Source organism: Panthera leo, chromosome B2, assembly GCF_018350215.1.
Source record: "Panthera leo isolate Ple1 chromosome B2, P.leo_Ple1_pat1.1, whole genome shotgun sequence".
NCBI lineage: Eukaryota > Metazoa > Chordata > Mammalia > Carnivora > Felidae > Panthera > Panthera leo.
In genome coordinates, this window is record NC_056683.1 from 3,521,262 (window position 1) to 3,548,175 (window position 26,914).

The 26,914-nt window shown below is 50.2% G+C and overlaps 1 protein-coding gene, 1 long non-coding RNA gene and 1 other non-coding gene across 5 annotated transcripts; 1 reads left to right on the top strand and 2 right to left on the bottom strand.

Annotated features, from left to right (window-relative positions):
• Positions 1-3,882: 3,882 nt before the first annotated feature.
• TRNAL-CAG lies at positions 3,883-3,965 on the bottom strand. The gene has a single exon. It is a non-coding gene; the product is annotated as a tRNA-Leu (tRNA).
• A 4,310-nt stretch (positions 3,966-8,275) lies between these two features.
• BTN1A1 (butyrophilin subfamily 1 member A1) lies at positions 8,276-15,852 on the bottom strand. Of its 3 annotated transcripts, XM_042937540.1 has the most exons (8): positions 15,220-15,852; positions 14,579-14,715; positions 14,088-14,435; positions 12,382-12,663; positions 11,489-11,638; positions 11,042-11,062; positions 10,921-10,947; positions 8,276-10,185 (listed from the first exon to the last, which is right to left on the bottom strand). In XM_042937540.1, the coding sequence occupies exons 2-8, from the start codon at positions 14,655-14,657 to the stop codon at positions 9,512-9,514; spliced, it is 1,581 nt and encodes a 526-aa protein (XP_042793474.1). In that variant the 5' UTR covers positions 14,658-14,715; positions 15,220-15,852; the 3' UTR covers positions 8,276-9,511. The 3 variants fall into 3 exon arrangements, with proteins under 3 accessions (XP_042793474.1, XP_042793473.1, XP_042793475.1); XM_042937539.1 differs by lacking the exon at positions 15,220-15,852 and having other exon boundaries at positions 14,579-15,189; XM_042937541.1 differs by lacking the exons at positions 11,042-11,062; positions 15,220-15,852 and having other exon boundaries at positions 14,579-15,189.
• An 8,263-nt stretch (positions 15,853-24,115) lies between these two features.
• LOC122219471 lies at positions 24,116-25,678 on the top strand. The gene is made up of 2 exons (XR_006202391.1): positions 24,116-24,203; positions 25,498-25,678. It is a non-coding gene; the product is annotated as an uncharacterized LOC122219471 (long non-coding RNA).
• Positions 25,679-26,914: the final 1,236 nt, after the last annotated feature.

Below are 26,914 nucleotides of genomic sequence, written 5' to 3' on the forward strand. Positions count from 1 at the left end.
CTTCCTTTGTGTCGACACTTATTTTACACCTAATTTCTTTTTCTTTTTTTTTTTTTTTTTTTTTTTTGCAGCCAGTACTAGAGGGAACTAAGCAAAGTAGAAGGCAAAATCACCAAGTTTAAACTACAAGCAACATCATAATCTCTGGTCACCCGATCCTCTTTCCTGGGGGAATTCCAAACCAATGCACTCTTACAATCAGCAGGCAATATTTGCAGAAAGCGCAGCCTCTGGAATGATTGCTACATGTGCAGCGTCTCAATTCACAGCAGCCACTAAAATCCAACCACATCACGCAAGCCGCAAATAACTGATTTAACAGGTGGTGTTGTGCTCAGACTTTTTCGGAAAGGAGCATCAAACTCAAACAACTGTTTGTCACCGGTGATTTCAGAAAAGAAGGCGTCAGGAAGAAGCATCTGGCTGTATGTCACAGAGTGGATGGATAGCCCACTGGGACAGGCGGACTTGAAAATGGCAGCCCCAGGCTGACTCCAAGCCGTCCAGGAAGAGCCAAGGCGCGGACTCCCAGGCTGAGTCACGGTGTAGACGTCAGCGCTAGAACACTACTTCACCCTGCTACTGAATTTCACTTGACCTTCACCCCCTGCTCCATCAGGGTCCAGGAACACTTTTACCGGGATGCTTCCAGCCCAGAGGCCCTTAACAGAGTGCATGATCTGTACCACTGAGGTAATGGTGCTGGCTCTTGGAGCTCTAGAATATTCCAGGTGAGGACTCTAACCATGTCTCCCCAAAAGCTTGAAAGCCTTTCTACCTCTCCATATATGGACCATGAAAGTGATTTACGCGTACAAGTGGAAATGATTTACAATCCAATGTTTGTTTAGCCTCCCGGTGCCTACTTGTCCAGAGCCAGTTCTGTGCAAGCGCCATGCCAATCGCACTGGGTCATGAATGGTGCTGTAAAAAGCCTGGGGGGAGGGTGCGGCAGACAGTTCAATGGCAGTTGCAGGGTAGTGGCGGGTGATAACACTGGGGGTGGGGGCCCTGGGGGCCGCAGTTCACTATTTAGCCCGGACTGGTGGAGGAAAGAGATGGGGGAAGACTTCACGAAGAAGTGACACCCATACTGAGCATGGAGGAGATGTAGAGAGGGGGCTGGAGAGAAGGCGTGGAAAAGGTGCTCCTGGCAAAGGGGACCATGGGTGGCTGCAGGTGAAGATCTGAGGAAGCAATGGTGGGGGGGGGCGGGGTGGACTGCGTGGCTGTGTGTGCAGATCCTGAAACTCTCATAAAGACCACAGATGGACTTGACCTGACCGTAAGTCATCAAATGCTTCATGGGATAAATTTGTTTGTTTGCTTGCTTGCTTCATGTTTTGTTTTGTTTTTAAAGACCACGTGCTACTGGGGCACCTTGGTGGCTCAGCCAGTTAAGAATCTGCCTCTTGGTTTCTGCTCAGGTCATGATCTCATGGTCAGGGGTTTAGGCCCCCGGCGGGCTCTGCTACGACAGTGCGGAGCCTGCTTGCGCTTCTCTCTCCCTCTCTCTCTGCCAGACCCTGCTCAAGCCCTCTCTCTCTCTCTCAAATAAGGGCGATCTCCGATCTCCAGAGTTCGTCACAGGCCCCAGCAGAGAGCGGGTGCTCTATTGTAACAAAAAATATCATTTATCGGGTGTTTCTGATTTTCCAGGCAAATAAAGTGTTCTTTGCCAAGCACTTTATATCTACTAAGTCATGCAATCCTCACAGCCTACTTATGAAGTAATGTTCAGTTATTTCCTTCCCTTTAGAGAGGAGGGCACCAAGGCACGGGCTTACAAAGTCACTTGCCTGGAAGGTCACATAGCTCATCAGTGACAGAGTCAGGGGCCCCTGTAGCCTGAAGACCATTGAACCCGTTCGCCCTCCAAGTGTCTCTAAATGCTTCTCTTTGCACTGTTTGCCATTTCCTCTTTTCTCATATGTTGCCAGCGCCCAAGGGAGGACTCTAACTGGGCAGAAATGGACTGGGTGTGTGGCCACCTGGGCGATAAGGAGAACCCTCGTTTGCTTGTTCTTTTCTAACCTTACTGAGGACAGTCTTTCTAAGCAATACCAACTCGCTTTTCTTTCAGCGTGTGTATGAAGGTTTCTGTGAATTTTGAGGAATTTGGGAGAGGGCAGAATGATTATCAATGATCATAAAACAGATTCCCTCTGTTTTCTGTCCTTGTAACCTGGGATTGGATCGGATTTCTTTTAAAAATGGAATGGTGAGGAGAAAATTCCAGTCGCCTGTGCTTTTTGATTACTTGGGGCTTTGCAAGAAATTATGTTAGAATAATATTCACTATCTAAGTTTTGAGTTCAAAATAGAAGCATTGTTAATATTTGTAGCTGTAACTATTGATGCTTAAGATAAGCAGTCTGAACATCAGGGAACTTGAATTTGAGGGATGTTTCTGAAGATGTCACTAAACATGAATTTCTATGTGTCTAAATCACATTCCCTGGGTCCTAGATCCTGTTCTGAAGTCTAACCTTTTTAACTGTCAGACCCTCATCACCTGTCATTTGCTCCTGCTCTATGTCAAGGAAAGATTCATAATGGAAACATAGGAAGACGTTCATTGATGGCATTTTTTTTTTTTTTTTTTTGTGGTGGCCAGGCGTTGAACCCAGTCTGGGAGTCATCCCTGGGTGAGTAGGCAAACCCACGCTTGCAGATCTCTGTGCAGCAATTGAAAGCGATGGTCTAGACGTGCATACGGCAACATAGGTAAACCTCAAAACCGTGGTAGGATGGAAATGAGGTAAAAATAGAATGGGATACGATGGATGAATGGATAAAGAAGATGTGGTATATATATACAATGGAGTATTACTCGGCAATGAAAAATAATGAAATCTTGACATTTGCAGCTACGTGGATGGAACTGGAGGGTATTACGCTAAGTGAAATTAGTCAGAGAAAGACAAATATCACATGACTTCACTCATATGAGGACTTTAAGACACAAAATAGATGAACATAAGAGAAGGGAAGCAAAAATAATATAGAAACAGGGAGGGGAGGCACCCGGGTGGCTCAGTTGGTTGAGCTTCCTCCTTTGGCGCAGGTCATGATCTCACAGTTCGTGAGTTGGAGCCCGGGGTCTGGCCCTATGCTGACCGCTCAGAGCCTGGAGCCTGCTTCAGATTCTGTGCCTCCCTCTCTCTCTCTGCCCCTTCTCCACTCATGTTCTGTCTCTTTCTCTCTTAAAAATAAGTAAACATTAAATTTTTTTAAAAAAAAAATAGGGAGGGAGACAAAACATAAGAGACTCATATATGGGGAACAAACAGAGGGTTACTTTTGTTGTTGTGGGAGGGGGGATGGGCTAAATGGGGAAGGGGCATTAAATATACTGGTGAAATCATTGTTGCACTATATGCTAGCTAAGTTGGATGTAAATTAAAATAAAATAAAATGGAATAGGATATATGAAACAGTGTCATTTATGTGGATTAAAAACGAAAGCACTGAAACCAAAAATATATGTTCCACAAAAACATTGAGAAGGAAAAAGATACCCTCTCTCCAGAAATTTCTTATGGGGGTGGAGGATGGGACATGAACTTGAGAAAAGGGTATTATTAAAAAGAAATCTATAAGCAAACAAAAGAGGGCCCTGCCGACCTCAGCGCTTGTAATTTAGGAGTAGCATTCATTCAATTCCTCGAATGTGAGAGGAGAGACAGACAATTACAGACAGAGAAAGGAGATGAAAACTACCAGGCCTTACATCATCTTCTACGCACCGAGTGCTTACATTCGAGAGCATAGACAAGAATTTTTTTTTTTTCAGTTGATCATTCCGCTGTTGGAATATTGGAAAAAGTAGCGGGCCACCTTCCATAATAAGTAAGGATTCGAGAAAAAAAAAGACCGCTTTGTCAGGAGTGGGATTCGAACCCACGCCTCCAGGGGAGACTGCGACCTGAACGCAGCGCCTTAGACCGCTCGGCCATCCTGACTCGCTGGAAAGCAGGCTTGCTCCGAATTTATTTGTGTCTCTACCCACACACCAAGCAGTTCCGGATGCGGAACCCTTCCGGGCAGGAGAGAAACGAGCGCTCCTTCGTGAGCCGCGCGCGGGACGCCGGCCCCCGCGTCCCGCGCACCCGGCTCCGGGCGCGGCCGAGTGGCACCTGCCGTGCGACCGCGGATTCGATTCCAGGCCCCCGGGAGGGGCGGGGCGGGATGCCCGGGGAGAAGGGCGCCCTCCCCCCACAGGGGGCAGAGCCCTGCTGAACTCGTGGCACCGTGTGGCTGGAATACGCGCTTTCTCCCGGGAGGTTTTGGGCCGCGGCAGGTGCGCGCAGGCTGCAGCCCTGCCCGCAGGCGCTCGCTAACCCTCCCCCTCCTCCCAGCGGGCGCCGCCCCGGGAAGCGGCGTTAGCAGGCGGGCGAGTGGAGCTTCTCGTTCTGAATTCCTTGAACTCTCTACACTGAGGATTTGCCGGCTTTACTGTGTGGATGTTCTACTGCGGGGAACAGAAGTTTCTGCATCTAGTAAACCTGCCACAGGGGCCCTCGATGCCAGGCCTCTACTGCAGCAACTTCTGTAAGCACACTTCACGTCTGATGGGACCTACCTCGGGGTTTCTTGTCCAGTGTTAGCGTCGGGATGCTGGGGTCAGGACATCGCCGACGGGGAGTCGGGGAACCTGACCGTGAGTTTCAAACAAAGGACTAGTGAGCCAACTGCCTGGAGGCTTGCGGACAAGTCGTTTGGCCCGTGTTGACCTGAGAAACGGCTTTCCTAGACGCTTTACAGTTTCATCTAAATTCATTTGAAGAAATACAAAGCTTGAGCGCTTAAATGAAGCATCAAATAAATCCCCGTCCCCAGAGAACCAGTTAGACGCAAGTAATTCTCAGTCTCACCCAGACCTACCGAGTCAGACATTTGGGGGTAGCGTCCAGGAATCTGTGTGTAACCAGCACTCCAGGGGATTCTGAGATGTGCCCAGGTTTGAGAGTCACGGGCTGGAGGCACAGTAACCCCGCAATTCTTACCAGAGAAACTGCTCTGGCGTGAGCAGGTGCCATGTGAAAGCGGGCGCATACTGCCAACATCCTTCCCCGCCTCAGACTCATCGAATCGGGGTGCCTGAGAGTTCCACCTGGGGACTGTATTCCTTACGGTTCCCCCTTCACCCCCGGGTGATTCTAGTGTGCACCCAAGTTCGAGATCATTACTTTAGGATTTAGCTTCAGAAAAAGGCTGAGTCCCTTAAGGGTGAGGTGGAGGGGCGGCATTCAGAAAACGTGTTCAGGCCTCCGTGGCACAGGGCTCTGGCCCCAAATATTTGTAAAACGTGGAGTGCCGCCGGCCAAAGCACAACTCACGGGGGCTGTTCATAGGCTCCGCGTGTGTGCGCGTCCACCTGCGTGGGATGTCTGAAGGTGGATCGTGGGAGATGGCCAGAGATGATCATCAGCAAAGGAGGGTTTTCCCCGGCACCTGAAATGCCAGGGCCCAGCCTTTCCCAGAGATAAGATGGAAACGATCCAGAGAGCACATTCCAGTCCAATGGTCGGCGTGGTTGCACGTGAGCATTTTGTGAAGACGAATAGATCTGTCCAGGATGCAGATACGCCTTCCGGGTTCCAGAAGCCCAGCAACACCCAGGCTCGTCTCTTTTAGGAGATTCAGGAATAAAGCCAGAACATCCGGAGACTCACCGTTTCCTCCAGGTCCCGGTGGCCAGTGCCAGCTGGAAAAAGAGCCTCAAGGCTCATCAGATAAGTTCTTCCTCGAGGGTGTGCTTCATGCAAAGAGGCTAGAGCTGGGGGTGGGGGTGGGGGGGTGGGGGGAAGGAGGAAGAACACAGACGTTTCCCAGGAATCTGCTGTCTGGTTCGCACTGTGCCTCGTGACCGTTTTCCGTGAATGGTCAAGGAAATCATGGATCGTGGGAGGTCGAGAGTCCTGGGGGGAGGGGAGGAGAGTCAGAGAGCTGATTACAATCTATGGCTGTCTGTCCTTCTATTCTCAGAGACGGGTTCTTGTGGCAGCGCCGTCTGTTCTCGGTGAGGTTTCACAAATACGTCTCAGGACACACATTATACGTTACACCAGTAAAGCAACTGCCTGAGGCTCCCAAGTATTTTTGAAAGACTTGAGACTTTTTCTTCGACTTTCTGAAAGTATAATTTGAACAAACATGAACACTCGAGTCGCGCTATGTGATGTTTTTCTCCCAGGGGTGCCGTGTAGGGTGGCCGGCCTGGGGAGGACAGTGTGGGGTGAGAAGTGTTTGAGGAAGGGGCGTGGAAAGGAGGGCACTGGGTGTTGGGGGAATCCACGAAATGATGGAAGGGGCCCTTTCTGTCTGGTTCTCCAGGTGCCCGCCCTTGGTCCAAGTATAAGGTGGCACACTTACTCTTTTCTTCTCCTGACCCTCTTCATGCCTAAGAAGCTCCTGAGCCAACGGGTCCCACCTTGATAATATCTCGGAGTCTTTAGTCCTCCTACTCAACTATAGTTTGTTCAGTATAAGATGTCCTGGACAGATGGCAAGGACACCCGCTTTCAGGTCCTGGCTTAGGCACAGACTATATGTTTTAATGAATCACGTTATGTCAGGGCGCCCGGGTGGCTCAGTCGTTGAGCTTCTGACTTTGGCTCAGGTCGTGATCTCACACACTCTGTGTTTCGAGCCCCACGTCGGACTGTGCTGACGGCTCAGAGCCTGGAGCCTGCTTCAGATTCTGTCTCTCTCTCTCTCTCTCTCTCTGACCCTCCCACGTTCACGCTCGGTCTCTGTCTCAAAAATAAATAAACATTAAAAAAAAAAAAGACAGAAATCACTTTATGTCTCTTGGCTTCAGATTCTCATCTCTGAAAGGAGGCAGATGGAGTTAAGTGTTGACAGTCACTTCTCATGCATTACAGTTTCTTCTTGATCCCTTTCCCAAATACCACCTGTGTGGTCTCCTGATTTACAAGCCTTTATGCGGAATGACTTTACAATAATGCATATGTGGAAATGTCATTATCTAGATATTGTTATGTAGGTCTTGAACCCCAAGTCCGTAGGAAGACACTGAAACCAAAACCATAATCAAAACCTAAATGGAAATGGGGCCTGGGAGGTGACAATCACAAAGGTGAGTGATAGAGTTGTTGGCATTATCACCGGTCACAATACACAGTGGATGAATGTGATGGTAAGAGACCTGTCTGGTGTTCAGAATTTTCCCCTAAGAGAGAATGTTGGGTTTTAAATTTGCCACAATCCTCTGTGAGGGTAGTCAGTGGACTGAAAATTTAGAAAAGTTGGATTTTATCTTAATCGTGAGAAATATATGCGGTGCAATAGTGGAAATAATATGTTAGTGTGGATATAATTGGGATCTGGATTTCTTGCTTGACCTGTAACGGATCTGACTTTGATGACTCCTTAGCAGAAGACACGAATATTAGGTGATATGCCCACCATCTGGTGAATCTTTGGAGACGCACGTTCAGAGCTGGTTGAATTGCATTAAGGTCAGACCATGTGTGAAGGAGACCACTCCCGATCCTTGCTTGCTTGGGGCCACACAGGGGAAAGCGTTCAGCTCACTGAACTACAGACGTCCTCAAGCAGAGGTCCTCAGCTTCCCCTCTGGGGGAGCGGTTTTTTTCCTTTCTTTTTTTAATGTGTATTTATTTTTGACAGACAGAGAACAAGCAGGGAAGGGGCAGAGACAGAACGAGAGAGACAGAGAGAGACAGAGAGAGAAATCCCAAGCAGGCTCCACGCCGCCATCCCAGAGCCCGATGTGGGGCTCGAACTCACGAACCGGGAAAGCGTGACCTGGGCCCAAACCAAGAGTTGGACGCTTAACCGATTGAGCCACCCAGGCACCTCTGAAAGAGAGGTGTCTAAAGATCACCCAAGGTTTTTATTTTTCCAATTACTAGGCCCTACAATTCACAATTTCCCCAATATTTCCTCCTCCCGGAAAAGTACTGTTAAAATTTCAAGAGGTGGCTTCACTCACCGACACCCGTAGTCAGTTACCTCTTCAGCCGTCGATATGGGGCCACCACCCACACAGACGCTGAGGGGAGGCAGCGACTGGCACCCTGGCCTTTCTGTAAGCAGCTAGACCCTCCTGGGACGATAGCCCTTGCGCCCTTGGTGAGCCCACTGCCGTCAGGCCTGCGGGTGAGTCTTGGCTACACAGAACCACGCTGCCGCGGCCGGGCAGCTGCGCTCCCCGGCGGCTTCTTTCCTGTTTCTGTCTCGGTTCCACTTGTTGGGATAAAGAAAGGAAGGTCGCAGATGCCACTTTCAGCAATCAACAGACTTATTTATTAGGTCAAGACCACGGGCGACACCCATGCTGGAAACTGGAAGAACACAACGGAAGTAGAAGGGGCGAGCCCAGATACACCTGCGGTCCATGGGCGTGACAAGCCCCAAGTATACGGGAAAGCGCAAACACGAGCGGGTGCGGTCAGTCTAGCTGTGTCGAGCGAGATGACACAGCCTCCGGGGACCCCGGGGAGAACGGCACGCAGGAAAGCTGGGCGGGGAGAGTGACCGGTGGCGGGGCGTGGGCATGAGCTGCTTGGGGAGCGGATGGAAGGGGGGTTTGAGGGGGCTGAAGCAGATGTTGGGATGAGGGCTGAGGGGCCCCGAGGCCGACACCGGCTGCTAAAGAGGGGACATCACCGACCAGGGTTTCTAGAAAGGCTCTGAGATGGAGAGATTCTAAGTCAAAAGGAGGAAGAGAGCTGGAAAGTTGTGGGGCCCAGCAAGTGAGGCTGGAATGACTCCAGGTGAGGGGGAAACAGGAGGCCGCAGAGAGGAAAGCAGGATCCGCGTCGTGGCGACGCACACAGCTTGGGTTTTGTCTCCCATTTTCTCTGGGGTCAGATCTTCTGTCCGGCCCCCAGCCCTGCTCCCTTCATCCCTTCACGCCCCCACACCATTTTTTTCAGATCCCACAGGATAGGGCCAGTTCCCTTTACTCTGTAGGACACGTCTTAGAAAATGTGAGAGACAGGCCCTAAAACTCTAGGAGCAGGCCAGGTATTCGTCATTGGCCTATGTTCCCCTCCCTTTCCTCCACTGCGATGTCCCCCCAGGTTCCTTTATGGGACTTCAGCCTCGAATTTTCCCTTCCCAGAACCTTTTGGGTTTCCCGCTTGTGTAAAACCTGTTCCTCTACTCGTCCCGATTCTGGACACTGAGACGTTTCTGTCATAACCACATGCCAACCTAACCCCATCTCGATAGCCGAGCTGTCCCTCCCTATAGGATGTGGCCTGGGGGGAGGGGTAGGAGGACACTAGAAACAGCTTCAGAGTCACACACCTGCCCCCTGAGTACCAGTACAGAAACAGATTAGGAAGGCCCTACACCCCACGCTCTCTAACAGCAGCAACATAACCTTCCCAAGACCAACTGATCCCTACCCAACAGGAAGAAACAGGGGCTGGGTGAGGTCGGGGGCTGGCGACTCAGAGAGGACCGAGGGGAGGGCTTAGCATAAAGGAGAACGGTTTAGCTGGGAGATTCCTTAAGGTGCCCCTTGGCTGGGCTGGGTAGGGATTAGCTTAGAGTGGAGGGTATCCGTATCCCCAGAGGCAGAGTCCTCCCCCATAGGGGACAGCGGGATCTCCTTAGCAAAGTCCTCGGCATCGACAACTACTGTGACTCTCTCAGGCCCGTCAGTGGGTGGGCAGATGGTCAAGGGCTTTTTACCACAAGACCACAGGCAGAAGAAAGGCCGAAGGGGACCAGAGAAGGAGGCATTGGAGAAAGTATAGATAGGGGCTCCGTTGGCCATATTGTAGAAGGAGACGTCTCCTGATTCATAGTCCAGGAAAATCCCAACCCGGCGGGGGGGCCCTGCCAATGGGAGAGGGGTCCGCTGTGGGGTGAGGGCCCAGTACCCACTCCCATACAACTCCACAGCCCAGAACCCATTCTGAGGAGTCATGGGGTCAAAGCCTTTCTTCACCACATTCTCCCTACACACCCCGACCGCCCAGTCGGCCCTGTCTCCCACCTCCACCTCCCAGAAATGTCGCCCTGACGTGAAGGTCTCACGACCCAACACACAAGGCCAGGAGTCAAATCTCTCCGGTTTCTCGGGCAGTTTCTGGCGTGAATCTTCCAGCCGGACAGATTTTGAATCCTCGTACAAAAAGAGGTGGGGATGGGCGGTGTCTGGATCCAGAGTCACGTCAACTAGAGACGGAGAGAGAGCCGGTCTGAGCATCAGTGAGCATGAGAGGTGACAAGACATAGTCTTTCTTCTCAAAAAAAAAAAAAAATTATATATATGTATGTATGTATATATATGTGCATATATATATATATATATATATATATATATATATATATATATAGGGCCGCCTGGGTGGCTCAGTCAGTTGGGCGGCTGACTACAGCTCAGGTCATGATCTCACAGTCTGTGAGTTCGAGCCCCGCGTCGGGCTCTGTGCTGACGGCTCAGAGCCCGGAGCCTGTTTCCAATTCTGTGTCTCCCTCTCTCTCTGCCCCTTCCCTGCTTGCTCTCTGTCTCTGTCTCTCTCAAAAATAATAAACAATAAAAAAATTAAAAATATCTATCTATCTATCTATCTATCTAGACTGTTCTAGACTTTGGTAGGTCTCCTCAGGAGGAGAGGTGTTTGGCCTGTTCTGCCGTCTCTATTTTCCTCTTCCGTCAAAAGCCACAAGGTGATGTGTGAGTTGACTGTCCCCAGGGCCTCAGGGGCGCCTGTTACGGGGGCTTGTCTTCGAAACATCTTCCAAGGGCCCTCTGTGTGCCTCGAGGAAAATGTGAAGCCCGTTTACATCATCTTTCCCCTATCTATCTTCACCACGAAACTGTGTTAGTGTTTTTATGTCCAAGTATTATAGGACTTTGAATCCCTGGGTGATAGAGCCTCAGAGCCCTTGAGAAGCTCAGTCACTCACCTGCATGCAGGGTGGCCTTTTTCTGTTCTGCAACGAAAGAGAACGAGATGGTCATTGATGGGTTTCTAATGAGAGAGGGGACACCTTGTCGGTGAACTAACGACAAGAAGAGAGAACTTACTGAGCTCTTCCAGGAGTTTCTCTGGAAAACAAACAGAAATACCTTAATGACAAAGGAATAAATGGTTCATCTCTACCTGATTACTGAAGCTTTATCAATAAATGAGGAACAAGGATTATGGTTTATTTATTTATTTTATGTTTCTAAGAAATGTGCAGGAAGTTCCTACTGGCTTGGGATCAGATCTTTGATCTTTACTGGGAAACTGAGTTAGGAGCGAGGAGAGTCTGAGGGTGGGTAGTGAGTGCACATCAGGTCTAATATCTCAGTTTGCATTGGTTTTGACTCCTTCTGCCCCCCAGACCTTCATATTGGGGATCAGCGGCTTCAGGTGCCTTATAACGACCCCCCATCTTGACTTCCAGAATTCTAGACCCAAATATCTTCTGAAAGGACTTGGGTCCACCCCCACTCGGAAGCACTCCTGACAAGCGGCCTCTGACTCACCTTTAGAGCTGAATTCATCCTTTCTCTGTCGGGCTCTTTCCCTGTATAGTCTCCAAGTGCCAAATACGGACCCAATTGTAAGAAGTCCCAGGACCATCAAGATGACAGCCACTGCCACCATCCAGGGAGTCAGCCGTGGGAAGAAGGGAGCTGAAACGAAATCCCCAAGAAGGACATTTGTCGTGCGGCCCTGAGCAAGTCTGCCTCTGCTCCCGATTGCAAAGGGGGTTGCAAGAGAGGACGACCTAGACCTCCCCCGCTCCTCCCACGGCAAAAATGAGTCCTTCCAGCGCTGCTCTAAGCTTTTCAGAAAAATTTTGATCTCAGGTAGGGGAGGGCAGTGAGAGAGGAAGGACTAGGATGGGAGCCAAGGGGATGCGGGAAGTAAATAAGGAAGGGGACATGTCACCTCTGTGTGCCACAGAAAGGGACTCAATGACCAAAGAATAAGGAAAGGTCCCTGCCTGAGCCAGAGATGGTCGGGGTGGGGGGGAGGGTGATGAGAAGATCTGCTTTCCTGAGGGCCCTCGAAACCTAGACAGAGCTCTAGCATGGGAGGGGGGAGGCCAAGGGGCAAGGGTGGAAATGGGGTTTCCTGTTACTCAAGGAGAGAACGCTCTGGATTAGGAAGGCCCCCAAGGACGGAGCTTCTGTATCTAAGATATATCTCCTAAAATGGAAAATCTGGGATTTCAATGAGATCCAGGGAGGGTTGATGTGTTCAGAATCCCTATTCTTCTGATGACGTTGGTGGGGCTCCCTCACGTCGGGGATCAGGAGCTTAGGTGGGGAGAAAGTAGACAACTGTGTCATGAGGGCATGGCTTGGGCAGGTGCCCTAGGTGATGTGGCCCTGAAACTGTCACATAGGAACCCAACGCTGATTTCACTGACCTGGTATGGAGATCTCTACTTCCTTCTCCTGGCCCAGAAGGAGGTTCTGGAAATGGCAGGATATATTCTTCACGGAGGTGTCCCTGATGATCACGGAAGCCGCCACAGTGAACAGGCCTTCTTCATCAGGGTTCCTAGACTCTGCTGTGGACGGAAACCACTCTCCCTCGGAAGTTCTCCACCGCACCTGGGGCTCTGGGTACCATCCTACGGAGGTACACTCCAGCCGGATCTCTCCACTTTCTTGAACTTCCATATGGATTTGAGGGTCAGAGCCCAGAGCTGCGGAGAGAGAAGCTGGCCTCACTCCTTTAGTGGACGCCCTTCTGGGAACCTTATAACCATAGGGTTACACAGTCTGAGAAAGAAAGGCACACGGAGACTAGGAATGAGAGGGATTCATGTTCTGTTTCATGACACGAGGAAACTGAGGCGTCAGTAAAAGGAACGTTATCAGAGAGGGATCCCATATTGGGATTTAGTGTTTGAAATGTAAGCAGGAGTGTGATGGACAGACATAGGAACACAGTCAGCAGGAACAGCAAGACCAATGGCTTAGAGGCAGGTTAGGGCGCTCCAGAGATGGGGAGAGGGCTTTGTGGTTGGAAGTATTATGAAAAGACTTCGAGGAGGAGAACCAGGAGTGGGTATTTAACAGAGAAGATGTGAACAGAGAAGAAGTGTCCCTGAGGAGAAGGGGGATTGGAGGTTCCCTGCATTAAGATTGTAGCTGACAATTTAAGTTTCCTTTCCGTGTGATACTGATTCAGGAATTTTCTTAAATGGTTTCAACCTCCTTGCCCCAGTGTCCTAACATATATCAACATAAAGCTGTTCTTACCCTTTCTGTTTTCAGCCTAATTATATTCTTACAATTCTACAGAGTATAGAAAAACACCAAGCTGCAGAGGAGAGTCCTTATACACCTGTCCACAGCTCTTAGTTTAAATCCATGTTTCGATTTGTGTGTATATGTGAAAATGGGTATTCTTTTCATGAAAAGGGCTGCCTGCCACTTTCAGGAGATTCTCAAAGATGTCTATCACTTTAAAAGAGTAACAATAACAGTTTCATGTATACACTGTCTCACTTTATTTCATTCTTGCCAAATCTTGTTTGACAGATGCATTGCCCAGTTTTATAGCAGGAAATAAGGCTCAGAAAGAGATTAGTTTGATGGCATTCCAAGTAAGCGGGAAAGTCAGACCCCAACGCATACTTTCCTCCTGAATGCTTACCATTCTCCTTAGTTTGAAATTTGGCTTGAAGCAGAGAAGGGAAACAAAACCCAAAAACTTTTCTAGGTGGATCAACAATGTTAGCGAGCAGCCACCTCTAGGATCCTGGGAAGCCCGTCCCTAGGCACGAATCCACGCGGCAGCCTCAGGTTGCAACGGAAAAGCGCGGCACAGGGTCCCTCACCGGAGTGGTGACAAGCAGACACAACCTGAATGTTGGGGCCTGGGGCTGAATCCAGCATATTCTGGCGCGCTAACTAGAGAGGATGTGGTGTAGCCTCGCAATCACAACATGGGGCCATCTCTCCAACGCCTTCCCGCTGACCTCCCACCCTCGGCCCGCCAGCCTTTTCCGCCCTAGAAGGGATTTCTCGGGACGACGAACGCGGTGGCTTCCAAAGCAAGGGAGCCGCGGGAAAACGGACGCCGCCCGGAAGTCACCGGAGAGGGTCGAACCCGCGCACTCACCGGCCACCTTCAGGTGCACGCTGGCCTCCCCGTAGCGTCCGTCCTGCCGGAAGAGGCACCGGTACTCGCCGTCGTCCGAGGCCCGGACCCGGTGTATGCGCACGGCGACGCGCCCGGCCGCGATGTCGCCGTCCAGCAGCGTGGCCCTGCCGCGGTACTCGGCCGTCTGCTCGGCCTCCCGCTCGCGGCCGTCCCGGCGCACCAGCAGCGCGGCCGCCACCTTCCCGCGGAACCACCGCAGCTCCATGCGCTCGGCGCTCACGCTCGGGGACAGGCGGCAGGGCAGCTCGGCGTCGTCCCCCAGCGCGGCCAGGACGGGCTCCGCGGGGCCGATCACGTCGAAGGGGGCTGCGCAAACCGGGCGTGCAGGGGGGAGCTGAGGACTCACACCGACGGAGGGCCGTCTGCTCCACCCGGATCCCGGCCGAGGTCGGGGCGTGGGGGGGGGGGGGAACCCCAGGGGGCCAGAGACGGAGCCCGGGGGGACCTACCCGAATCGGGCCTGGACAGCTGGAAGAAAGTGAGTACGAGCAGGCACGCGGGGAGGCAGGAGTTTGGAAAAACTGCCATGTCCAGCCTTCCTGGGGCAGCAGGTCACCGGGTGTCCTGCGGGCGTCAGAACTTGCGCCTGGGAGAGGCAGGCCGGGAGATGGATCTTTCGACGCCCTTCTCCGGCCTCCTCCCCACCGCTCTTTCCACGCGGATCCGCCCGCTCGCCCCCTCCCACCGCAGACTCCCGGTGCGAGCGCACACCGCCCCGTGTGGCCGAGCAGGTGCACAGCCGAATAGGCCCTAAACCCCTAAAAGAATCCTAGGAGAAGGGAATTGGGAGGCATGGTACCCATTAATGGGTTGCGTACCAATGTACCGCTGCTCTAAATAGCCCCCCCCCCCCAGTACAGTAATTTGGTATTTGCTTTCAGGAATGATAATAACGATGAAGCGATGGAGGCAGAGATGGAAACCAGGGGACTGAACCGGAGGAGAGAAGAGGAAAGTCGGGGGAAGGGAGGGGAGCTGGAGAGTAAAGGGCAGGGGTAGAGGGCCCAGGACCCGGGAAAGAGCCAGAGGGAGAGAAAGTGCTCTCGGGGGGGGGGGGGGGGGGGGGACCAGAGCGGGCACAGGCACTGACCTCTGATCTTGGAGGAAGAGGCACCCAGGAGCCTGGTTAGCAAGTGACCAAGCTGGCTGTGGCCCCAGGAGCCAAAGTTAAAGGCGGGGAAGAAGGAAGCGGGAAGTGATCTCAGGAAAGCCTGCCCCCAGCTCCCAGGCCTTGGCTCTGGGGGGTGGGGTGGGGAGGGGAAGTTTTCCAGAGAGATGAAGGGTCCGTGTCTTTGCAGTCTTCAGCTCAAAGACCAGGATACAGAAGGATGGGCTGGACTAAATAAAAGGGGATAGGGCAAAAAGGGAGGGTCAAGACAACACTAAAATGAAACGGAAGGCGTTGGGCTGGTGAATTTCCCCCCTCAAGCCTCACTTCTTTTATCCTGAAGTTGGGGAGGCACTGGGAGCATTAAATGAGATTAAGCCTGTCAAGTGATGGTAAGGATTGAGAAGAGGGCAAGTTGTTACTCTGTTGTTTATGTGGGTTGAAAGTTCAAGGGTAGACTGGGAATGCCCGTGTGTGATTCAGTTTTCACTGCCTCAAAGTTGCCTTCCTGCAAGCAATTCGGCCTGCAATTCCTTATTTTGGGGTTAAACCTCTTATTGTCATGAAAAAAAAAATTAAAAACATGGGAAAACATTTTTTTAGTTATTTTTTTAAGATTTTATTTTTAAGTAATCTCTACACCCAGTGTGGGACTCAAACTTACAACCCCAAGATCAAGGCTCTCCTGCTCCACTGACTGAGCCAGGCAGGCACCTCTGGAAAACACTTTTACAAAGCAGAAATCACTCATAATGTCACCAACCAATGACAGCCTCTGTTCACATTCTGGCAGAATTGAAGATGCTTTTGCATAATCAGAAACATTATTTATACTTACATAATATCATATTGTAGGTTCCTGTAATACCCAAGATTGTGGGACATCTTAGTGGTTTTTTTTTTTAATCTACTGTAACTAGTGCGCTTTATAAATACATAAATCTTTGTCCACATCTTTGATACTTCCTGACAAACTTTCTGATAAATTCCCAGAAAGATAGTCATCGGGTCTAGGAGTTGAATTATGAGCATATTGCCAAAGTTAAACCTATCACACTGTTAATGGGAATGAGCCTCTCACCTAATTCCTGCCAACACTGAGAACAATTATTCCCTAGTCATCACTAATGGGATGGGTGAAATGGATCAAATTATTATTTTACTAGACATTTATAGGACAGCGAGGCTGATCACTTTTCATATTAACTATTTAATATACTCTGGAAGAGATTTTTCCAGGCAAATTGGCCCCCCCCCCCCAGACATTCTGATGCTGTTTCCTATTCTTCCGTATGGATTTTTTATAAATTAAAGCTGTCAACCCTGTATTATATTTGTGGCTCATATCCTTCACCACCCCAGTTTGTACTTTGCCTTTATTTCAGGTTATGATTAAGACCAACAAAAGAGGGGCACCTGGGTGGCTCGGTGGGTTGAGCCTCTGACTTTGGCTGAGGTCATGATCTCAGGGTTCATGAGCCAGACCCGACCCGCAGACCCGCATCGGGCTTGAAGCTGTGAGCGCGGAGCCCGCTTCCAATCCTTTGTCCCCGGCCTCTCTGCCCCTCCCCCACCTACAGGCTATCTCAAAAATAAACATTAAAAAAGAAAAAAACGACCAACAAAAAGTAATTGCTCCGGTTGACTTACAAGACTGCTAGAATGGCTTTTACCAAATGGAAATCTGATCATGTCACTTCTTGCTTCAAAACCCCTACATGTCTCCTTAGTGGCCCCAGCACCAAATTCAGACACTTAATCTGGTCAAGAAAATGTAGGATCTAGTTGTCTCCCTGATTCCTTCCTCTCGGCCTCTTCTCCCTCCCCTCCGATGGCCTATCCACCTCTCGAAGAATTTGGAAGATGGGGTAACCTCAGCCCACAGCACCTTTCCAGGCCTCCAGGTTCCGGTGCTGTCTCCCCTCTTCCTACAGCATCTGCAGGACAAAGTCCTGCTCCTCCCTCAGAAGCTCATTTAAGGACAACTTCTTCCAGAAGCAAGCAGGTGCACCCTCTCTTCTAGAGCTGCTCCTTCGTTCCCTGGGCCGGACCTCACTGTGGTCCCAGCCGAGCACCCTAACCAGAGGGGCTTCAGGAAGGAGCTCCCAGCGCTGCCCAACTCAAGTGAGAAATACTCTTAAAGTCTTGGGTCTTACCCATAAGTTTGGGGTAAATCACATCATTTTACTTCATTATATACGAGATTTGTTTAAATATGACTCTGGATAACCTAGGCCCCCTGCAAGCAAAACCGAGTCTCCAGGACATGGGCCTGGTTTATCCTGTGACACAGGAAACTTCCTGGTCCTCTCTGCTGGCACACACCTGACCTGAGTCCTACTTTGACAGGCACATGTTTATTTTTGTCTTTTGTTTCCAAGTCTACCTTCCTCTCCTAAACTGAGCTCCCCTTCAAGTTTACTCTCTGACTTCTCATCAGCACAAAAGCCAAAATAGAATTTGCAGCTGAAATCAAACTAACTGGTCCTTGGCCTTCCTCGTTTGAAATGCTCCTGTCTCATTCTCAACTCCCCTTTGTGTTTAACTTCTGAAAAATATCATCTATAATGGGTTTCCTCTCCTCAACACGCTATGACTAGACTCCTGACCCCTGCTCTACGTTGTCAAAAAAATCTCACAGGGAATTTTGGGGGGAAAGAAAAAAAGAAGAGCTTTTTCCTGCACCCAAGGGAGCTACACGGAACAAGGAAGGGGCCAGGGAGATAGAAAGCAATGGTATCTAGAACTCAAGCTATGTGGCAGCCCCAGTTTTGACAGGGTAACATCTGAGTCACTTCTACATACAGGAACACCTTGGGTCATCCCAGGCAGGATGTCTGAGTCAAGGCTCACTCCGGGAACAGAGATGCTAGGCGCCCCTGTCTCTCCAGGCTCGCATTGTTCGTGAGGTGCCTGAACCATGCGGGGCTGCTATGGGGAAGGTCCTGCCACGCCCAGGGCCACTGGAGACCCGAAACAGACTTTTCCCTCTGAGACGCAAAGATCGTTTGGGCCGAGGCATGTGCCCCGCTCCCTATGGAGTGAATCTCATGGCCAAAGGTCAGGACTTATCTCTTTGGCCCTTTCCCACCACTGTTCAGATCTCCCAGTGTCCTAGACTAGTCAGAGCCAGGGATTACGCTCATCCTCGTTCTACGTGACCTTCACCAGCACTTGACTGAGGCAACCACTTGCCCCTTCTGTCTCTCTTTTACGTTTCTTTATTTATTGTCTTAAGTAAGCTCTACATCCAGCATGGAACTCAAACTCCCAGCCCCGGGATTAAGAGTCGCATGCTCTTCTTACTGAGCCAGCCAGGTGTCCTGCTTCTCTTTCTAAAATTAGTTTATTTTTCATTTTTTAGAGGAGCAAGTGAGCGGGCGAGAGGGGCAAGGAGAGAATCTCAAGCAGGCCCCATGCTCAGCACGCAGCCCGACGAGAGGCTTGAGCCCATGACCCCGGGATCATGACCTGGGAGTCAGAGTAAAGCAGGTTTCCCTCAACAACATGGACGGGCATCATCCAATCCATTGAGGGCTGAGTAGAACAAAGACGGAGGCAGCGTGTTTGCTCTCTGCTTGAGCTGGGATGTCCAGCTGTCCCTTCCCTCAGACGCTGGCTCCCTGGTTCTCAGACCTTGGGGTTTGGAGCACTTTTCCAGGGGCTCCAGCTTGTGGGGGGCAGAACCTGAGGCTTCTCTGCCTCCACAGTCACATGAACTGGTCCCTCGTAACACATCTTTTTCTAGATGTCTGTATCTACGCTGTTGGGTCTGCTTCTCTGGAGAACCCTGATACAGTTCTTTTACATCACCACTACAGATAGGTCACTTTTCTTCACTCTTTCCAACTCCATGGTTATGTAGCTGTAATCTTATGGAAGGGCCAACACAGTTAGAAGCAAAGAGTCCCAGAGAAATGAAGATCCGCTGATGTGCGTATCATTGCGCTTTGCGTTCTGCAGTAACAGGGAGGTTTTATGGTTTTATAAGAGATGCAAAGCCTTATTGATGGAACCGTGTGGGAGAACCCCACAATTCTCCAAGCTCTTGTAGGAATTTCTTTGGAAAATAAACAGAACTAAAGCAACTGGGATTTGAGTTAAGACGTGGGAAGGAGGAGGGAATGTGCTTGAGAATCATACAATGGAGTGACTGTTCCCTTCTGTGAAAACTTGATTACCGAAAAACTATCAATACATCACAAACAAGGAATGCTTTTTGTTGCAGTTTATGTTCTTAGAAATCTGCAGGAAGTTCCTTTTGGCTTCACTTGCTAAGAGAGGTTGCTGTATCTAGGGAACTTAAGTGAAAGTCTGCAGCCAAGTTTGGGATGGATGGGTAGGAGGGCTGGGAGACCGATAGGGGCTCCTCCGTCTGTGGCCACGCTGGAGCCCAGCAGCCAAGGCGGACCTGTGGCCAAACCCAGTTGAATTTGATGGTACCTGTTACCGCAGCACAGATCTCACATACTGTGGGGAGGCTGGGAGCTGGGGTGTCTCAGTGAGAGGGGTGGGAGGGATTTATAGGATTTCAGTTTGTGGTGGGGGTTTGGGAGAGGGTCAGTCAAAGAGGGAAGGGTTGCTCTGGATGAATGCCGCTGGAAATCGGGGGACTGGTGGCAGCACTGAATATTCTGATGTTTATTAGGACATGGAGGAACAGAGTGGGCTGAAACTATAATGGGTAAAGAAGCGGTTAGCTGAGACGGGGATGTGTGGTCGTTCTTGTGGTTTGCCTGTGGTGTTGCATTTGTGTCTGCATGCCGAACATGATTACACAGGGGACTTGTCTCACTCCGTCACAATCCCAGAGTGGTCTTGTCCGTTCTGGGAAGCAGCTGTCACACCTGATTTTGCTTTCTCAGAGCCCACATTCTCCTTCAGATCTAAAGGTATTTGGGGTTTTATTTATTTATGTATTATTTAATACATTTGGGGTTTTATAACCTTTAGAATCCCTTCCCATGTTACATATGTATTTTGAGAGAGAGAGAGAGAGAGAGAGAGAGAGAGTGAGCAGAGGAGAGGCAGACAGAGAGGGAGACAGAATCCCAAGCAGGCTCTGTGCACAGAGCCCAACGCAGGGCGTGAACCCACGAACCACAAGACCATGACCTGAGCCGAAATCAACAGCCCGACATTTAACCTTAACCGACCGAGCCACCCAGGCACCCCCCTCCCTCCCAATTAAAAAAAAGTTTCTTTATCTATTTAAGTAACTGCTATACCGAATGTGGGGCTCAAACTCACAACCCCAAGAACAAGAGTCACCTGCTGCTCTAGCTGAGCTCCCCAGGGACCCTGAATCCCTCCCAATTTTGAAAAGCCTAGAATCATAGTTCTAGACTCTAGACGGGGATGACTTTTGACTAGAAGTCATCTTAAAGGGTTATGGAATTCAAGCATGTCTAAGGTTTAAATGCCCACAAGGCACGAACACCCTGCGGAGCAGCCTCATCTGGTGAAATATACAGGAATCAACCTCAGCCTTCCCCTCTGGGTGCCTCCCACGCCATTTCATTTCCAAAATAATATTCCCCAAATGAGAAGTCTCAGGCATGTGATGACCACTGAGCAGAGAATCAGTTTTAGATGTAAGGGAGGAAAAAAAAAAAGGCCCTAGACATTTTAATGATGAAAAGTAGAATAGGCCACGCAAAATACACCATTTTGTCACAGAAATTATTTTGAGCTGAAGGCAATCTAGAAGGGGCCAACAAAGATTTCAGTAGAATTTTAGTCCTGAACACTGTGGGGAAAATGCATTTTCTTCAGAATTACCCATTATGTGCATTTAAATTCTGCCAGGAAAAAAAAAAAAAAAAAACTATTTTGTTTTAAACTACTTTTTGTATTTAGTAGCTTTTTGTATAAATTAAACAAAAGGTTTTTGAGTCAGGAAAAAAAAAAAAGGCAGCCAACACAGGAAAAGTTCTTTACTTTCCCCGTTTTGCCTAAAGGCAAGATATAAATTATTTTACCGGAGACTGACATTTACCAGCCCAGAGAGGAACCAGGAGAATCTGCAAACCTCCATTACTTTCCTCCCTTATTAGTACCTTCCCAGCTTGTTGGCCTTGGGGCCTAAAATTGTTTTCCTTTGTCCTATCACCTCTGCAAATGTACTCTCCTTTATTGAAGATGGAAAATAAGTTGGAATTCTAAGTTACCATCGTGAGTTTGTTTTCATTTAGGTTTCCCTTGTGATGTGCACTGGGTGCGTGAACTGTTTTTCTCTTGCTAGTGTTTTCGTTAAGAGTCCTAGCCAAAAACCTAAGACGGGAAGAGGTAAAGTTTTGCCTCCCCTACAATGATATAGAGAGAAAGGGCAGGTATCACTCTGGCAATATTGATGATCTTAATTAAATAAGTTACCTAGGAAATAGTGCAAGGACACTCACACCCTCCTCCGTCCCGCTGAAAGCAGGTAGCAAATCTCCCTTATGAAAAATACCCTCCCTAACAAGTAAACAAGCAAAAAGACATCCACATCACCAGGGACCGGGACTTGAGAAAGCCAAGAAAGAGGAACCGGCGGGACTGTTCTGGACCCCAGGGTTCTTTAGCCCTCCGCCAAAACAGAAATTGACACGAGGCCAAGAAAAGGTTCAGGCAGCGTTTATTAGGGGCCTATGCTCCAGACAAGAGAGACGGCGGCGGAACAAACGTCCCAGCCGGCTCCCGGAACAAAGGCCGGCAAAGCCCGCAAGGGGGCTGAAGCGGCGAAGGAGGGACATCTCAGCAGGTGGAGGTGGAGACAAAGGAGGTTGGGGCGCAGGCGCAGTGGACAGAACATGCTTCCGCAGCAGGTGTCTTATTAGCATGTTAAGTATCCACCCACGGCCGGGATTATTGGTATTCTAACGACGAAAAAAGTAGGTGAGGGTCCGTGCTGGGGTCCATCTTGGCACAGGCTTGGTTTAGTTTGGTTTCTTCATTTGAGTTCTTTCTGGAAAACATCCTGCCCCCGCATCCCTATGAGATATAATGCTCAAAAGCATGTAGCTCTCAGCCTTTTCTCCTAAGGTGACAAAAGCACAGAGCAATGTGCACTGTGGTTAGGGCGGGGAGGGGGGGAGGTCCCAGACACAGCCCCTGGTCTACCTCACCCCTCCCCACCTCCACCGGAGTGATTTTACCCTCCTTATTCCTAAGGAGGAGGGGCCGAAGGTCTCATCTTCTGAAACTGCTTCTTGCTGAGCGGGGCGTCGTCCCTGTCCTACCAGGAGGAGTAAAACTCTCCCGCTGACTGCTCTAACGACCTGTAAGGACCTTGTTCCTCTTGGGGCTGGACAGGTGGGGCCCTTGTGCCACTATCTGTTTGACAAGAAACTGCCGTCCTCTAGAAGACTCAAACTTAACCAAAAGATTAAGGAGGTAGGGTCTGAATAGTAACAGAAGAATTTTTTGCCACAAGAGGGCCCAGGAAAGAACGGAATCAGGCAATGTTAGGCATATAACCTCTGAGTCCTATATAGTTTGGGCATTGGGGCTCTTGAACCCATGCAGCGATCTGGCTTGTCTGTAAATCTCCTGGGTATTTAGTTCGACCTCCCCAGAGGCGTTGATGTAGGTACAGCACGTGTCGTTGACTACCGCACAGACACCCCCTTGTGTGGCCAGAAGATAATCTACAGCTAACCTATTGTCAAGGGAATCTAGGGACTCCTGGAGGCCCTCTGAGGTGTCGCCAGCGCTTGAGGCCAGGTTTTCGATGACCTGGGTAAGGCTTTTTAAGGTCGTCTCGTGATAGGCAATCCTCTCCCGGGGGGCAGCGGGTCCCGTGGCTTCTCCAGCTGCCGCCAAGATAAGCCCGAGTGCTCTCTTACGTCTGCCTTGAGAGGTGACGTTATATATAGTGGCGCCTAATCCTTCTGGGCCCAGTCGTCCCACAGTGCATTGTCCCCGGAAGTGGACATTATCTAAACACGCGTAGGCCACTGCCCGAAGAGGCCAGGAGAAGGAGGAATCGGGGCTCCCTTCATAGGGCAGTTTATTTTGTGGCGGCCCACAGAGGAACAGATATCCAGCGGGGGCACAGGCCCGGCGGGCTGAAGAGGAATTAAACCAACTTCGTAAAAGGGGACCCCACTTAGGTGTGCTCTTGCACCTGGGGGACAGGGGCCCTCCGTCCATCGGCCCCCCACCTAGCTCTGCGTCCTCCTCTATTCCCTCGTGGCTATCGAAGGCAGATGGGGTCTGATAGGTGAGCCTCCAGGAAGGGGTTGCTGTTCCTTTCCAGTGAGTACAGGAGAAGTTAGGTTGGTCGCCCGGGGGAAGCAGAGAGGAGTCCACACACCAGTGAGTCTGGTTGGGGACACACGAAGAGCTTGCAATGGAAAAGGACATGGGATAAATGGAGGGCGAGCTGCCCGCACTGGTAAGGCAGGTGTTGGTCTCGCAGGGGCAACAGGGCCGCCCCTGTTCTTTACAGAGAAGAGGGCGCTTAACCTGGAGCCCAGTTTGGTTCCAAGTGTCTGTAAGGGTCACACACGCCATATCCTCGTGCTCCTTGAGTTCCGCCACCAGGAGTGGTGTGCTCCTAATGGGTCCGGAAGTCAAAGTGAGAGGCACATCCTCGTTTGTAGGTACGAACTGGAGCTTAGGAACCCCATCCCGTGGGCCGGGATGGCAGATCCAACAGTTAGAGAGATTATTTCCCGAGGCCACGATGCTGGAGAAGTTGACGATTGAATTTTCTCCCCAGGTTTCCCTCCCTTTGTTATTTCCTTCCCAACTCATCCCCAGGAGAAGGGCCAAGAGAAGGGCCCACATTATGCAACCCATCATTGGTTCTCGTCTTCTAGACCCAGCAGGGGCAGAACAGGTGTTTGCCAGAGTGGAGTGCCCGAAATGTACCCGCAGAGAAGAAAAAGGAAAACAGAGGCAACAAAAAGAAATGTCAGCAAACCAATCCACCAAGATAGAATCACTTATCTGACTCTGAGGCTCGCTTCTTGAACCAAGTATCTGAGGTCTCCCACAGGCTCACGTGAGGAAGAAGGTTCCAGGCCTTCCAGGAGTTTCTGAGGAGGTCCAGGAGAAAAAGATTTTAGCCTGGAAAGATGTCCCCAGCTAGGGATTCCTTGCAGCTTAACTGCCACTGGAGTGACTAAAAATCACCTGGTAAGGACCTTGCCACTTGGGGAGCAGCTGATTTTTTTCTGAGAGCTCTCCTTACAACTTGGAAGGAAGGCCTGACCCCCTGGATTAATTTGCAGAGGTGAGGGCTCTTCTAAATCACCTCTAGGGGTGCCGGCAGCCTATGATTAGCAGAAGCCCAACTGGCTTTTCGCACTCAGCCCAAAGCATTCAAAGGCCGCAAGTTCTGGCTTATCTTCCCGCGTGGTGGAATACGGGCTGGAAGGAGGGTCTCCCATGTCATTTCTCTGGAAGAAGGGTCGCTCCTGTCATTTCACATGCGCTGAGTCCTAGGGGCGGTGGGAATCCTGAGTGGTGTGAGAGGAAGCAATTTGACCCAAGGCTCTTCAGTTTCTTGACAGAGTTTTGCTCGCATCTTTTTAAGGGTCTGATTCATCTTTTCTACCTTCCCTGAGGAATGGGGGTGCCAGGGAGCATGTCATCTATAACTTATTCCCAGGGCTGCTGAAAGGCTCTGGGTGACATGAGCCATAAAAGAAGGCCGTTACCACTTTGGGGAGACTTGGGAATTCCCTTTTAGGAGGGATTTACAGACCTCAGTCGCCTTCCCAGACCCGGGTGGGAAGGCGTATACCCATTCAGGAAAAATACCAACAAACACGAGGTGAGATCGGTAGCCTGCTTGTGATGGCACCTGGCTAGAATCCACTTGCCAATCTTCCCCGGGAAATGCCCCCTGGTCTTGGACCGGCATGAGAAGTGGGGATAGATTGGACGGCTCTGTGGTTGATTTTGGGTGCAGAAGTCACAGGCAAGGGTAACTTGGTTTTATTGTCTAAGTCCCTGACCTAGAAAGACCTTTTGCACCAAGTCCCATTGGACATCTCTGCCATAATGGGTGGCGTGCATCATGTCGATGTTTGAGCTTTTCTCGTCGGGCTTCCGGAATGAGAATTTTGTCCTCTCTCATAAGCTACCAGCACTTTATTCTGTATATCCCCGTCTCTCTGTGTCCTCCCATGCCAGCAGGGAGCATTGAGGGTGGCCGGGGAACTCAGAGGAGCCAACTATCAAGGTGGTAATTTGATCTGGTTTTTGTGCTCCACGGACTGTGAACAGCTGATCGGTCAGCCTTACTATTATTTTCTTTGCTTACAGAGGTCCCATCTTTCTGACAACTTTCCCAATGGACTACAGCCACCTAAACGAGAAGCTGTACTGCCTCTACAAGAGTGAAGATTGGGTCCTTACGTTTTATTGGTGAATTCTTGCTGTTAACATTTTCCTGTCTTTCTGGACGACCGCAAGGGCATGTAGTACATGGAACCCATATTTTGAATCAGTGTAGAGATTTCATCTTTTTCCTTCCCTCAACTGCAAGGTCCTAATTAGGGCTATCAGTTCAACCTTTTGGGTGGATGAAGTCTTGAGGTGAGCTCTAGCCTCAATGACCCTACTTAGGTTCACGATCACGTAGCCTGCCTTCCAGATGCCTCTCTTCACAAGTGTCCCGTCCGTAAATGACACCATATCCAGATTGTCAAGGGGTTTGTCTTGAAGGTCAGGTCTGCTAGAAGTCTGTTCTACTGTCTCCATACTGATGTTGGAGACCCTTAACCTCCAGGGTGAAGCAGGGTGCAGTCCAGTGGACCTTTAAAATATCTGGGGAATCTGGCAAGAGGGCCTGATACTTAGTTAGCCTTCCTCCAGTCAGCCAGTGGTGCCCTCTAGTTTCTAACATGGTCTGAGCCTGACAGGGAGTTAGGCTGACCCGGGTTAAGCTTACTGGCCTCGCTAAGAGAGATGTGGCCATCACTGCTGGGCCGTCCCTGTGCAACTGGGTCTAGTTATTTTGAAAAGTACTCTCTGATCAGGGTCCAGCTTTTGAGTTAGGACCCCCAAAGCCTGCCTCTCATGGGTAGATGAGGTAAAATGTTTATCCAAATAGGGGAACTCCAGTGTAGGGGCCCCATCCAGCTCCGTTTTCAAGGCTTTGAAAGCCCCCCAACACAGTCTATTGTAGGGGTTCCCTTTCTTCCCCCTTCAAGGCCTCATATAGGGGCTTTGCATCAGGGCCGTAACTGGGGAACCAGATACAAGAGAACTCTCTCGTGTCAAGAAAGCCACGGAGTTGCTTTCTAGTTGGCAGTATGGGCAGGCGCCGCTGGTCCTCTTGGGACCCGTGGCCAGGACATGGGTGCCTGGAGATAGGATGAAGCCCAGATATTGGCCCTGTTGTTGTGATATGTGAGCCTTTGATGGGGGAGACCCTATATCCTCTGTTAGCTAGAAAACGTAAGGTTTTTGCAGTATTATAGTCCGAGGACTGCTTAGTCAAACTGGCTATTAACAAATCACCATGTTGTAAGAGGATCCCCTCTCTCAATTTTAATTCTTGTAACTCTTTTGCCACTATATTTCCAAATAGATTGGTGGGAGGTGTCTCTAAGGCCCCAGGGAAGCACCACCCAGGTGTGCTGGGTAGTGTCTTGAGTATCAGGGGTTTTCCATTCGAAGGCAAGTAAATAGTGGCTCTCCTCATAAAGGGATGTGCAGAAAAAGGCACCCTTCAGGT